Raw genomic sequence first — 15,271 nt, 5'->3', positions numbered from 1 at the left:
GTCCGCAGAGCCGTAACGTTCGAGACGGTTGCATACGCTGAGCTAATTAATATTCATCGGGCAAATATCAAGAAAGTAGGAAAATCACTTATCACCTTGCGTGCGTTACCTACCTTTGGCATCTCTCACTCGTCAAGAGCGAGCAGTGCATTCGCGAGGCAACATCTACGACAGTAAATCATCACGAAACAGCAGGAAGGACGGCGAGATGGAAGTGCAATTTCAAGTTGCGTCCTGTGCCGTCCCGGCCGACCGTTATGACGCAAGGCATATCCGGCGGCGTAGAGCCACCGCATTGACGCTAGACATCCATAGCAACTAGAACGCATCTCGCCATTTCTGAAAAAACAACGCAGATATCCTGACCGTAGCGCATGGGGCTCCGGGCGACATCGTACCGAGCCTGGAACTGCTGCGGCGTAATGATTCCTCTTGAGTTTCGACGAATCGCAGCCATTTCGGCGGTGCGGAATCCGCAGGAGTCTATGCGCTCGCCCGGCGGCGGCGGCGAACGATCCGGCCGCGCGCGCACGCGCAGTTGGCAACGCTGCAGTCGTCGCGGGTGCCGCCGCGCGAATTGCGTGATAGAGGGGTGCAGGGAGGAACGGCCGGGCCAATCGGACGAGCGATACGCCTGAGCTCTCCCCGCGCACCGCCGCGCTCGCCCCGGAGAGACTTGAAAATCTGTAACGGACACCGCAACCGGCGCATACTCGTCTCTGGGCTCTCGCGACGCGTTAGTCCACGTTCGTCGTCGTTCGCTGGTTCGGTAGCAATCGCTGCAGTCGCCGTCGCGGTAGAGATACCAAGGAATCCCCTTCAGTCGACAGAGTTCGCACGAGCAACATGAGGGAAATCGTTCATATCCAAGCCGGTCAGTGCGGCAACCAAATTGGAGCGAAGGTATGTAGCCGACACCGAACGAAGGAAAGAGAGGCCGGGTCGCGATCGAACGAACCGACGCCGCGTGTCGTGCGTTCCTTTGTTCGCCCTTAGTACGACCGGAGCCGGGATTCTACCGTGCTGATTTTTCGACCTTTGCCCGCGTCTCCGTCGGAAACTTTGCGAAACGATCTCGTCGACGAGGAATCGCGTCGGTTACCGCGAGAGATATTTTCTCGATCCCGGTGATACATCGGATATACGAAGCCACGCCATTTTCTTCACCGAGTGACCGTACTCTCCGCTTCTGGAGGAACGCCGTATATGCCGTCTGCGACGATTCCCGACGGCGCGCGGAATCTCTCGACTCGCTCGTCTCGTTGGTATGCGAAAAAACGACAGTGCCTCGCCCGCGCGCTCGGTCGAAGACCTGTCATGGCGACAGGAGCTCGCGCCGGCCGGCCGGCGCGAGCGAGCCGAGTCTAACGGGTTTTTTTTTTTGTTCCCCCCTGTTCTTTTCTCATGTCGCGCCACCGCGTTCCGGAACGAGGCGTCGTCGTCGTCGATGCCTGTACGACGGCCATCTTCTCTACGATACATCCTTGTACTCGACATGCACGTTACTCTGCGCTCGCCATAAATCACTGTTTCATCGCGAAATCGCGCATGCTGTGCGAATTATTCGCAAAAGTCGCCGAATTTGCCCGTCATTGTCCGGTTTACGCGGGGTGGGTGTGGCATACCTCTCGGCGACGTGAAGATAGTCGCTGTACGCGGCGACATCGACCGCTTGCGCGCGCATCTCTTCTTCCTCTCTCTCTCTCTTTTTTTCTTTCTTTTTCTCCCCCTTCCCCCCCTTTGCTTTTTCTGACTCATTGAAACTCTTCGGAGCGTCGATATCCCGACGCTACTACGCTGGACTTTTCACGATATTCACTCGCTAGTAAAGCGAGAGATAAAACAGGGAATTCAGTTATATTATTTGTGTTATGTATCAGTAAAATATAATATGCTGATTTTAAGTCAATTTTTTACATTTAGCAGTCTGCGATGTTACTCGATAAACGGTTATATCTTTTTTCTGAATATCTAACTCTCCTTTTGCGAAATCTTCTCGATCATGTTCGTATGAACGCGTCCTAAAGGTAGATACACACCGAACGAATGAACGGCGAATGCGGTTTGCTACGTGTAATAACTTACTCAACTTGCACATTCATTCATTCGGTGTGCACACGCCTTGCTGCAGATGAAATTCCTTCGTCGCGTTCGTCGGCCGGTGTGGCGTCGTAATCGCGCTAACGGCTACACGTTGATGGGCGGGCGTATTTGAAAATTTTTATATGGCGCTCGCTAACGGACGACCGATGACACGTGGCTATACGTAAGTCGTGAGTCCAGATACGCTCCAACGCTCGATTTCTCGTCAATCACGCGGATCGGCGTCTTTCGAATTATACACGGTGCTGTTTTTATACTTTTTGTCGATTTATTAAAGATATTTCATTGATCAATCCTTAGTATCATTTTTTTATCTTTTACTTATTACTTTTTATATCGTTAGATGTTATGGGAATTTTGACGATATCGTGAACAAAATGATACTTAGAGAACAAAATTTATTCGAAATTTATGAATCAACACAATTCTGAAGTAATCACGTTTCGTTCTTTCGCTTTATAATGAGAAGACTGAGAGAATTTTTATGATATCATTGATCCTATCAGAGAGATTTCTTATGAGAACGGCAAAAAGATCGAGGAGAGGTTGGCCGATGTCCATCGTCACGCTTCTGTAATTTTTAAGGCTGCTGCACCAAGTCATTGCCCGTTTGCCGAGTTGTCTATCTCAATCGATCCGACTTCACTCTAGCGTGATATCAGAGGTTATTTTTTGTCCCATCTTTTTATGAGATATCCCTTGCACTCACAATATGAACATAATGACATGAGAGAAGCAGTTTCGTCAACGAATTCGCTAACAATTGTGTAACTATAAATGTAATTGATACGTTATTGTTCGTTCATCTAATCTAAAAAATCATCACAATATGATAAAATTTAGCGATAATCGGATCATATCGTCAAAGGAGTGTAATCTGATAAGTATATAGAAAAATTAAAGAAACAATAAGAAACTCTTGCCAACTTGTAGACTAGAAGGTCATGTATTAATGTAGATGCAAAATTTTAAATTATATTACTACTATGATTAGCTTCGGAAAGACTGTATTTTCTTTGTGTTCTAAAGACACATTCGACGCGATACAAATAACTTCGATATCACTTCATTTTTTTTTTATTTTAGCGAAATACATACGTTTGGTCGAAGGAGTTTTTTCAGCAACGGGATTATTTTTTTAGGAGATAAGATATGCAAAATTGCGTGTTCCGAATAAAATTGCACTCTATAAGGGTAAGAACCGTAATGCAAACTACATTTTACTTGACGACGACGGGTGCTTGTTGTGTAACTATTATAAATGCCCACTCAATGACGCCTTCGAGTCCAAGGACATCGAGTCTCACGTAGCGCGGCAACACGCTCCCAAATAAAGGAAGACAGCGATATCATCCTCTCTCGCCATTTTCCTCCGCATCACCTCGGCCCGTTTCGAACCGTTTCGCGTTGCCGACGAAGCGACCCTCTCTCTAGATATAGCCAGGTGTATCGATCGTGTCCATAAGGCTGGGTACATCTATCCTCGCGACTCAATGACGATTGCTATTTTATTTTTCACCTTTAAAATTTCATTGCAGAATCTCTGTGAACGTTACCAATAATGATCTAAATATTATTTTTAAAATAAATTTTATGTATTTATCAATTATCGATATTATATATAATTTTATATGTATATAAAATTTAATAATTTAAAATTTATATATCTTGCCACAATCATATATGTAAGTGATAGCTGCTTTACTGTCTTTATCGTCTACGGATATTTATCACACTAGTCAATAATAACATTACACCATCTTTCTTCAATGTCCGGTTCGTTAGAAAAAATTTACGAGCTAAACTCGTCTTCCAGTCAATACGACCAGTTTACATTCTCATCCGGGAAGTTTTATATACTATCATAGAAGTTATTTTGTTATCGAATGTCTACTTAAATGAGTTGTTAGATTAGCGATTATTCATGATTTCTAGCTTAAGCAAATAAAATAATATACTTCTTTGGAGAGAATTTGGAATAGAATTTATTTTATTCATTATGATCTTTATTATCTTAATTGTAACATTTGTTGATAGCAATGGTGATACTTGACACTTGTCACCGTTGTAACTGAACGTTTTCGCAGGGTTGCTCATTTCGTAACACAAAACGCTAGCTTTGGGTCTTCAGAGTGCATTTCTCACTAGTCAGATTGCCTTATCGTTTACTACGGCCAACTGACGGCTCTTATCGGCGGTTCATGGCATAATAGAGCGCTTAAGCTGTTTTGTATCTCCTAGGAATGAAAGTGGAGCGAAACGTTCCGATCTAAAATCCGTAATATCAGCATAATTAGAACTTCCTAAAGAAATAATTCATTGCATTTTATTAGCAGATTTTGATTATCTAGTTAATATATTTACGGCACTCGTTTCTAAGTAGTTTAGATAGTCTACCATGGCTTTTGACGTGCCTTGCTACACCCGTCCCTTTTATTTAGCATAAATGATGGTTCATTAAAAGCCAGTGGGATCCACGATACGAGCACCGCTGATGGACCAATTGTATCTGTCTGCTCGACGAGTTACGCAACGCGTAGAATGCAACACGTCGGCATGTGCATTTAGAATAACGGTACGACCTTTCGCGCTTCTTCCGGTCTAACAACGCCGGCCGCGTCGCTGGCTCCTGGTACAGCCGCGAAATTAGTTTCGTGGACCGACTCGGAGAGAAATCGGTGGAATTTAACGGGGACAAGCAGAGCCGCGCCGTCGTCGTGGTGCATAAACCGAGCGATCATCGCTTATGCTAATTGCACGATCGTGTTGGTTTGACAGTCATCATGTCTATATATAGCGGTGACATTGGTGACTCATATCTGGCTATAACATATACATACATTGCGGTCAGACGAGATATCGAGGGAGGGGGAGGGAAAGAGGTAGATAGGGTTGGGCGATCTTAGCTTTCGAACGACGATGCTCATATATGGTCGTCGCTTAATACATCCATCGTTTCCATGTGGGACGTATACACGTTAGCGAGCGTACGGTAGGCGGACTTGACGGTTTTACGCTACGACTTTCACGCTGGTTGTATATGGAGCTCGAGATTATTCAATAATCGCCGGTCACGGCGAAAAAGCTCGGCTGCACGGGGAGTGTCCCGATGTTGGCGATAGTGAGCGTTCACCGTGCAACCTGATCGGCGATCATCGCAACTCGTCGAGTATTCACCTCAATTAAGGAGGTTCAAAGATAAAACGAGTTCGATAAGAATTCGATAAAACTAGTACCATGCATACATTGGAATATTGTCTAACTGCTCGTGCGATTAGAACAAGATTGACCATTCGAGAGCTTGGATATTTGCGACTGAAGTTGACGCTTGTTATACGTGTCCCTTGAGATTAACTTGCTATTTTTAATTTCTATTTCTAATATTTTCTAAACCAAAAATAAGATTTGATGATATGACATCGTATATATATTATGACATTAAAGTTTAATATGCAGACATTATATACAAATTTCAAAATTATTGCCCCCCCCTTTTTTGGGGGGGAGGGGGATAAGACTTTTTCAAGTTCATAATTTATCGTAATACTCAAAATACATACTTACATGCATATATTTAAACACTTATATATGTTTTTCTACTATCTATGCATTTCTATTAAATTAATTGATGTATAAATATAGCATTGATAAAGATGAAAAGTATTTTTGTATTTATAATATTGTGTAAATGGCTTTACTTCAATGTCGTTTCAAATTAATTATTTAGATGGTGAAATAAATGTATAGAAACGTAATTTTGTTTGATAAATATTAAATTTATGAATAAACCCTTTAATGCGCCGCTGAAAATAGGACATTGAACCTTACAATCTCCTTGAGAAAAATTGCTGAAAAAAAATCAAGCTCGGATAAAACGAGAACTCATCCATAATTGCGATAACGATTCGCAAGATGCCTTTTTTTTATTCAAACAGTTTCTATTACAAGTTAGAAAACGAAACTTCGTTCTCCGATTTATCGGATTTATAATTAGACACATTGAGGACACATTGAGGACAACAGATATGTATAATAGAACTTCTCTATCGCGGGATTTCAAGGGACGTATGATCTGCCAAGCGACAAGAATAATCTCAGTACCTCCTGGTATATTCTGACGTAGAAATCGCGCGGTGATGTATACTGGATCTACGACATCGCGTTCACATTTGAATTATTAACGCGTTACAATTACGTCGGTCTAGCGATGCGCTATTTGCACACTTTTGTACTCAGAGATACACGCGTGTGTACCTTGTATGTTGATTTCCAGAAATATACCATGCGGGGTCTTTGAACCACGTTCACGGGATGGAGCCGAGCTGCACTGGCGGTGACCATGCGCGGTACACCGGCGATTTTGTAATCAGCGTCCTCTTTTGTTTGCAAATACTGAGTTGCGTCAGGCACACCCAATCCTCCTCCGCTGATGGAAATTCGCGCGCGAGAAAGTCCCTCGGCGTTTAAGTCGACTCGAGATATTAATCCATGCTGCTCGTTAACGTCCATAATACTCGTCAGTGCACCTAAGTTGAAAACTTGGTTCTATGTTAAACCTTTAATTTTACAACACTGCAGGAGCTAAAATAAAGGTTGAATTTCATAATTCTAATAATATATAAATTTTACTTTGACTCTAATGATATCTTAAATTTGCGTTTTCGTTGCTTTAGTCGAAATATTGGGTGAGTGCAAAAGTTCGTGCGGAGGTGCAATAGATGGCGTTAGAAGCGGCGTAAAGTTTTGTCATTAATACCACCATCTCCGTAAGACATATTGTTGGAAAGGTGACGTGTGCAGCGTTCATTTCAAACAAAAGAATTTGTGTAGATACGAACTGCTTCGAGAAAGATTACTTTCAAAATGAGTGTCGAAAAGGTGCATTTACGGCATATTATGCTTTACGAGTTTCGGAAAGGAATAAACGTTGCAGCAGCCGTAAAAAACATTCAAGAGGTTTATCAAGATCAAGCACCAGCTAAACGAACTGTGGAAAAATGGTTTGCGAAATTTCGCCGCGGACAGTTTAACCTTGAAGACGAGCCACGCTCAGGTCGACCTTCAGACATTGATGACGATGTTGTGCGAACTTTAGTTCAGAATACTCCGCGAATTTCAACAGAGGAAGTTGCTACAGCACTTAACGTTGACCGATCAACCGCTTTTCGGCGTTTAAAAAAAATCGGTTTCGATTTGAAGCTCGATGTATGGGTGCCCCATTTGATGACGGAGAGGAACAAAATCCAGCGAGTTTCTGCTGCCGTTTTTTTACTCGGGCGGCTCAAAAACGAGCCGTTTTTGGATCGATTAGTGACGGGCGATGAGAAATGGGTCCTGTACAACAATGTTCAGCGCAAACGCACATGGAAACAGGCAGGTGAGCATGGTGAAGCAATGGCAAAGGCCGGTTTACACCCGATGAAGGTGATGCTCTGTGTTTGGTGGGATTGCAAGGGCATAATTTATTTTGAGTTTCTCCCCGCTGGTCAAACGATTGATTCGGACAAGTACTGTCGCCAATTAACCAATCTGAATCGAGAAATCAAACAGAAACGTCCGATTTTGTCAAATCGCAAGGGCGTAGTCTTTCACCACGACAACGCAAGACCACACGTTTCGAGACAGACGCTGCGCAAACTGAACAGCCTGCAATGGGATGTCCTAACTCATCCACCGTATTCTCCTGATATCGCACCTTCTGATTATCACTTGTTCCGGTCATTGCAAAATCATTTAAATGGAAAAAAATTGACTCTTTGGATGCCTTAAAAAACATCGTGTCTTCGTTCTTCGAATCTAAACCGCGCAGTTTTTATGATCGGGGCATCCGTATGCTGCCAGAACGTTGGAAAAATATTATAGACAACAATGGAGAATATATCATTGATTGAATAAAGAACTTTGTTTGCCTAATCACTGTCTGACTTTTACTCACAAACTCCGCATACACTTTTGCACTCACCCAATAGATAGTTGAAGGTAGAATTAAAATTCAATCTGTAGAATTAAAAATTCAAGAGAGAAGTTGAAAAGTGGTCAGTGTCGTCAAAGCAGGTTTTTATTAATCTATAGATCGTCTAAGTAGGCGCAAATTATCCTTAAGAACGTCAGAGTGGTATCAAAATTTCGACTCGGGAATCCACGATTAATACCAGGGCCAGGGAAGTCGGTTCTCAGGCAATTAGATCCAGCTACTTGAGCGCTCAATTTAACGATTACGGCATCCCGGTTGCTAAATTGGAATACGTTCACGAGTGATTGACATTTCAGCATGAAACGTCGGTTACGTGTGATTATCACAGCGAAGCATGCGCTTCCGGGAGATTACGTGGCCGCCGCGGCGTCGCGTCGCTGGCATCGCGCGATGCGCTCCGGCGCGCGTCGATCGACCGGACCTCTCGGAGACTCGGAACCGCGCCTATGATACGTGCTAATTAGTCCCGATTATCGCTCGCACAGGCGATTCGGCTGTGTGCCCGAGGGGGGCCAGCGAACGCGCTCGCTCGCTTCGATAAGCGCAAGAGAGAAAAAAAAAACCACAATTCGATGTGCAGGCCGAGTATTACGATTAATTACACGCGAGCTATTCGCCGCGAGGTCGTCGAACCGGTTCCGTTCGCTCGATACAATGGAAGGCTGGAAACGGATGTGAGAGATAATTGCGGGGAGAAAGCCGGTGCGCGAGACTTACTTCCTTCGCTCGTGCACACACGCGCGCACGCGGATGATGCGAGAGTTGGAACGCGTATCTAATTTTTGTCGGCAACGCCGATTCGTTCCGGCACGGATAACACTCGCCTGCGAGTCGGAGCGCGCGACACGCTTCTTTCCGCGATCGAGTTCAGCCGAGATAGTCGAATGTTCACGATCCACCGAAACAACAGTACAGGATCGTATCACGTTGGGACTGTAATTTCGTCCTCACCGGTGTACCCGATTTCGTCAGTTGACCATCATTTCTCTGAACTGTAGATACCCAGACAGCACCAATTTCTAAGAGGTGTTTCAAATATATTCAAAGGACGTCTTATATTTTTCAAATATCTTTAAGAGGTCTTTCAGAAATGTATGCTGTGCAGATATTTATATATTAGTGTGAGTTTCATCATGAATTAACATGAAAACGTTCTTGCAGTTTTGGGAGATCATCAGCGACGAGCATGGCATCGACCCGACCGGCACCTACCATGGTGATTCCGACCTACAACTGGAGAGGATCAATGTTTACTACAATGAGGCGTCTGGCGGCAAGTACGTGCCGCGTGCCATCCTCGTCGATCTGGAACCCGGCACAATGGATTCCGTGCGCTCTGGACCGTTCGGGCAGATCTTCAGACCGGATAACTTCGTGTTCGGACAGTCTGGTGCTGGCAATAATTGGGCGAAGGGCCACTACACCGAGGGTGCCGAACTTGTGGACTCTGTTCTCGACGTGGTAAGGAAGGAGGCTGAGAGCTGCGACTGTCTGCAAGGATTCCAGCTCACCCACTCTCTCGGTGGTGGTACCGGTTCTGGTATGGGCACTCTGCTGATCTCCAAGATCCGCGAGGAGTACCCCGACAGGATTATGAATACATATTCTGTCGTACCCTCGCCCAAAGTATCCGATACGGTCGTCGAGCCGTATAACGCTACGTTGTCCGTTCATCAGCTGGTTGAGAACACGGACGAAACCTACTGTATTGACAATGAAGCCCTCTACGACATCTGCTTCCGCACTTTGAAGCTGTCGACGCCAACGTACGGCGATCTGAACCACCTCGTCTCCTTAACGATGTCCGGTGTCACGACCTGCCTTAGGTTCCCTGGTCAGCTGAACGCCGACCTTAGGAAACTCGCGGTGAACATGGTACCCTTCCCCCGTCTGCACTTCTTCATGCCCGGTTTCGCGCCCCTCACATCTCGTGGCAGCCAGCAGTACAGAGCTCTCTCCGTGCCGGAGCTTACCCAGCAGATGTTCGATGCGAAGAACATGATGGCCGCGTGCGACCCCAGGCATGGCAGGTATCTCACAGTCGCTGCCATTTTCCGCGGCAGAATGTCAATGAAGGAGGTCGACGAGCAGATGCTCAATATCCAGAACAAGAACAGCTCGTACTTCGTGGAATGGATCCCGAACAACGTCAAGACCGCCGTCTGCGACATTCCGCCACGTGGTCTCAAGATGTCCGCTACGTTCATCGGCAACTCCACTGCCATTCAGGAGTTGTTCAAGCGTATCTCCGAGCAGTTCACCGCCATGTTCAGGAGAAAGGCTTTCCTCCATTGGTACACTGGCGAGGGTATGGACGAGATGGAGTTCACCGAGGCGGAGTCCAATATGAACGACCTGGTGTCGGAATACCAGCAGTATCAGGAGGCTACCGCGGACGAGGACGCAGAGTTCGACGAGGAGCAGGAAGCCGAGGTCGATGAGAACTAGAGAAGATAGACAACACTCGACGGAAATTACCGTTCTATCTCTGCCCTTTCTCTCGACCGATAACGTGCGATAACGCAACACGACACACCAACCCTTTCACCCAGCTTCTTAACTCTACGTTATCTCTCTTTTGTATCTATTTTTTACAGACTTCAGTTCCGAATTTTGTGGAGCGCGCGCGCGCTTTTTGTTGGCCTTGCGATAATACCGCGCATGGCGTGGTAAATTTGAACCATGATTTATTATTTTCACTATGTGTTTTTCTATAGTATACTTTACTTTCAATTACTAATTCACGCGCGCCCTTACCATCCAATGTATAACCGCTCGTAAACCAGCGGTCGCTCTACCTATATTTTGAATAAATTATTATCATATAAATCATGTCGTCTCGCACTACCCCCTGATTATTATACGGATCTAGACTTCTTAGCGCTATTGAGTTTTGTACTTTCAGAGACTTCGTATATATTTATATTCGTCTGTTATCATACGCAGTTTTATACCATGGCAAATAGATGTGAATAAAAACCCATGAAGTGTACGATGTAAGAGTATTGATCTTAGACATTCAGTCATTCAATATATGCAGCAAGTATGTCAAGTCGACCCAAAATAAATAATATACTCACCGCATAATTACATTTTGAATTAATGGAACGTGTGTTCTCGTTACGTTTATCATCAGAGATATTAGTAATTACCTAAAAATTAAATTGTTACAGCAAAGAAAGAAAACTGTTCTTCATTTAATATTTAATTAGTTCAAATGTCAATTGCAGTTTTTATAATTTTAGACACAAGATTGCATGTTTTTAGGTTTTTATGAACTTTCCCTTTTTTATTAAGTATAAAAATTATACCAAAATAGACCAGACTTAGGAGTTATACTTATCCGTTTAGTTCTTATTCGACATACAGTCGTTATAATAAAAATCGCGACACTTTCGATGAATTTCGCCTCGCTTTTAGTAAGAGAATTCATTTTTTAGTAATTCTCAAGAAATACATTTTCCTGTTGGATGGCACCAAGTGCGTTATGAAACTTATCGAAAAAAAGTGTTGCAACTTTTATTATATCGATTTTACTGTTTTATAACTAGTTTATAAAAACCAACTATCACATACAGGTACATTCTAGCTAACCTTATTCACAATAAGGGATATGACTGTAACTGTAACATTGGTGTCCCTATTATAGGTATGAAAGCTTAACCTTTTGCACTCCGCGCGTTTGTTCGATATTGCCTTAATTTACTTCAGACCGGAAATCTAACTTATATTTACGCTTAATTGTTTATAATATACAATTTAACATGGATTCGGAGGAATAAACAATTGAGGCTGGAAGAATCTATCTCGGAAGAAAGCAGCAAACGAAAAACAACCACAGCATAGTTGATTTCTGAAATACTATTTGAGAATTTGCATGAAGCAGTGATGCCTTAAAGCTAAAGCTTAGGTGGAATAAAACGAAAACAAAAAAATCATCTGTGTCCGAAATGCTAATTGCATTACAACTCAGATCGTTTATCTCTAGGGTAAGTCGTGTAAAACACGAATATTTGATCGAATAAGAGAAGGCAAGAGAAAATCAAAGAGAACCCAAAGAAAACGTTCGTTTAGTCACAAGAACGCATTGCCTGACATCTAGCTCTAAATTAGCAATATGTTGGAAGCACAAAACGTTCATTGATGCATCCATCTGTTCGACATATATCTTTTTATCGAGGGAAACGTTACCGATAGTTTTAAAATAGTGTTTCACAGTCTATTATCAGTAGCTGTAAACGGAAAACGCGGACTATATGTTACCAACAGAAGTTACCTAGCAGACATGAACGTTACGGGGAATTATAGTATTACCATCGTTTCATATTTCCGTTTCCTGCGGAAAACATCTACGTAATAATATAAAAATAAGTATGCCTAGTTACTTTTTAAAATCTTGTAAATTTAATCCAAATAAAAATGAACACGCACGTGTCAGTTATACCACAATGTATAGTAAATATTGGGCAAATTGAGCCTTATTAGTCCTACAAGCAAGAGGATCTCCTGACAGTCGGAGAATGCGATGTTTTGCATCCGTACCGCAATAATGACGTTGTTATACGGTGTGATTATGAAGGAATGTCGGAAGCATCGCTCAGATTAACTCCGAGCTAACGGATTAACGAGATACAGTTAAACCGACGGAATCAGATCGACGCGTTGCGCGCTTTGGTCTCGCGCGATCGATGCGCGCTTCGTAGAGCGAATACATCGTCAGCAGCCGCATTATATTGTTGCATTTTGTATGAGAACGGCCAGCCGGCACGCAAGAAGCTCGAGCCGATGCGTTCGAAATAACTGACCGCGTGCGACTTGGCACTTCCGGCTGAGAGGCCGCGAAAGCCTCCTTCGCCACCTCTACACGAGACCATCGTCTTATCTCGTTCCTTCAATTCCACGCAATTAGCGCTCACGTTTAGTTCATCTGATATTTTCATTCATCAGCGATCATCAGAAATTTCCTAAAATAATTCGACCGTCTCGTAATCAAGGTTTCTTAAAAGAAACAAAAGTGCAAGAGAATATAATTGGTGAATCTTTTAATTAAAACGATGGCTCGAGAAGAATAACAGGAAAGTAGAGGCATCTTTAAAGTGTCCGTTAGCAGTCATCTTTTAATTGATTCCATTCTTTTCTTGAAATAAATTCCCACAGGAAGTCGAATCATTATCGGACCATGTGTATTTACGGGTGAACAGGAAAATATTAGTATCAATTTCAGATTTATATCCTCACATATAAGCAAGAATAATAATCTTATGTAAAGATCAAACTTACTCTTACGCGAGGAAATTCTTTACAGTTGCAAAAATAAAAATATTAGGTAGAAAGAACAATCCCGAGCAGCACATATTGATTGGCTAAATGTTGCCCAACGTTTGGTTAATGTTGAGCAATGGTTAGCCAACTAATTTATGCTGCTCAAAATATCTTCAAATTAAGAATCAGTTTGATCATTCTTTCTATCCAATATTTTTTTTCCCTTAATTCATAAAAATTTTTCTTATGTAATAAGAATATAAATCTTAAATTAATATTAATTTTTCCCGTGTAAATAATATATATATATATATATATATATATTTATTTATTTACTTATTTATTTATTACTGACTACAATGATTTAGAATTAGTTAGAATCAATATTAGAATAAAATCAGTGTTTAAATACGACTCTTAGATTTACAATCATAAGAAACCAGGCTAATAAGTGCCAAGTAATTGGTTGCGAGATAATTTTAATAAATAATTGTCTTCCAATATTGTCAAAAAAGTTTTAATAATATAAACGTTTCAGTCTTAATTTACCCTCCTTAGCACATATTTATGTTAGACGCATACTTGGAATTAGCAATCTTCTGATTTAATATTAGAATAATTACAGCCGCCCAGATATAACGCCCAATAAAATATGGCGGTCGTTTAGTGTAGACGTTTAGTGGAGACTACCGGGATGCGGTTTTGGTCACTCGCCTTTGACAAAGCGCAGACAACGACCTGAGTAAGGCAGATATGACTCATTGCCTAGCTGTATGCCGACCGTCTCGCTTTGCGAATTCGACCCATCGCCAGGCGCCGCACGCAACGACAAAATTCACGTCGGGCATAATTAGCTTATTAAAGAATAAATAATAAAATTCGTCTCTTGTCTGATTGCATGGAATACTAATTTCATAGTTTTTATAGCCGCACTTTCCGACATTTCTACGTATACTGCGATTTAAATAATTTGATGAAAATTGTTTTTCTCTCTTCTTTCTTCCCCTCTAAAAGGAGTTTTTTATTCGAGTGATTTTGTCGTTGAAATGACCCGTTATGTTTAGGAAAATGCAGGTCTAATCTCTTTAGCGCTGCAAGTGTATGCGGGTTAATGTTAGATAGAAGACGCGTGATAACGGTGAATAATAGCTGTATTATAATAACTATTATACGCACATGCATAATACACGCACAATACAAGCTACTTCCGCTCGGAAACAAGCTAGCAACGTGGCCACGCGATTGTGCTTAATTCCACGTCGACGGATTCGACCACGAATTTTGATTCGAGCGAACATCGTCACGCGATTGAACTTCCTTCCTCCCCGAGTGTCGCGCGAATGACCGTCGCGGATGTTGACGGGAGTCGAGAAGAGACGTTATAATAATAGACGGAAACTTTTTACAACAGCGGGAGATCTTATGAAGAAGTTCGAGCCGCAGCTGGAGACGAGTCGCGACTATGGTCTCGATTATTATCGTTCCTAACGATAGCGACGACGACGGCCGAAGGAAAACGGAATGTCGCTTCAAGAATGAGTCACGAGATAAAGAGTTTCAACATCTTTATACCCCGACGCCGCTGTACTTTCGGAATATTCTACGCGCGACGCCCGAACTAAGAATTCACGGTATGTAGCCGCGCGAACTCGAACCAATTATATGATTATTCTCGTACATTGCAATGTGAGACGGCTAGCTATAACACTGAGAGAAAAATATATAAAATATAAAAAATATTTCTTTTGCGTGTTTTTCATGTATTATCTCAGATAGCGCAAAAATATTCTATGAATATTCTTATGAAATATGAATCCCGGGAAAAAAATTTTCTATACATAATTAAGTATAATTATATATAAATGTATATAATTATATATAAGGCGTCATATGTAAAATATATCTATATAAAAATCTGTATAAAAATATATA

The 15,271-nt window shown here is 42.4% G+C and overlaps 2 protein-coding genes across 2 annotated transcripts; one reads left to right on the top strand and one right to left on the bottom strand.

Annotated features, from left to right (window-relative positions):
* The first annotated feature begins 708 nt into the window (after nucleotides 1-708).
* Nucleotides 709-11,069, top strand: LOC106749494 (tubulin beta-1 chain). The gene is made up of 2 exons (XM_014628997.1): nucleotides 709-903; nucleotides 9,239-11,069. Exons 1-2 carry the CDS (start codon nucleotides 847-849, stop codon nucleotides 10,523-10,525), a joined length of 1,344 nt encoding a protein of 447 aa, XP_014484483.1. The 5' UTR covers nucleotides 709-846; the 3' UTR covers nucleotides 10,526-11,069.
* On the bottom strand, nucleotides 5,834-6,853 carry LOC106749495. The gene is made up of 2 exons (XM_014628998.1): nucleotides 6,358-6,853; nucleotides 5,834-6,252 (listed from the first exon to the last, which is right to left on the bottom strand). The coding sequence occupies exons 1-2, from the start codon at nucleotides 6,610-6,612 to the stop codon at nucleotides 6,160-6,162; spliced, it is 348 nt and encodes a 115-aa protein (XP_014484484.1). The 5' UTR covers nucleotides 6,613-6,853; the 3' UTR covers nucleotides 5,834-6,159.
* Nucleotides 11,070-15,271: the final 4,202 nt, after the last annotated feature.

The sequence above is a fragment of the Dinoponera quadriceps genome, unplaced genomic scaffold (genome assembly GCF_001313825.1).
Source record: "Dinoponera quadriceps isolate SergipeBrazil2010 unplaced genomic scaffold, ASM131382v1 scaffold3897, whole genome shotgun sequence".
Lineage (NCBI taxonomy): Eukaryota > Metazoa > Arthropoda > Insecta > Hymenoptera > Formicidae > Dinoponera > Dinoponera quadriceps.
The sequence above is the reverse complement of the archived record's forward strand: the minus strand, read 5'-3'. Positions and strand labels throughout refer to the sequence as shown.

Excerpts from the sequence above, each read along its gene's own strand:
- LOC106749495 (XM_014628998.1), bottom strand. The coding sequence starts at position 6,612 with ATGGACGTTAACGAGCAGCATGGATTAATATCTCGAGTCGACTTAAAC. Across the intron at positions 6,253-6,357 it reads TCTGGAAATCAACATACAAG|ATCCAGTATACATCACCGCG; the intron begins GTACACACGCGT and ends GCGATGTCGTAG.
- LOC106749494 (XM_014628997.1), top strand. The coding sequence starts at position 847 with ATGAGGGAAATCGTTCATATCCAAGCCGGTCAGTGCGGCAACCAAATT. Across the intron at positions 904-9,238 it reads GCAACCAAATTGGAGCGAAG|TTTTGGGAGATCATCAGCGA; the intron begins GTATGTAGCCGA and ends ACGTTCTTGCAG.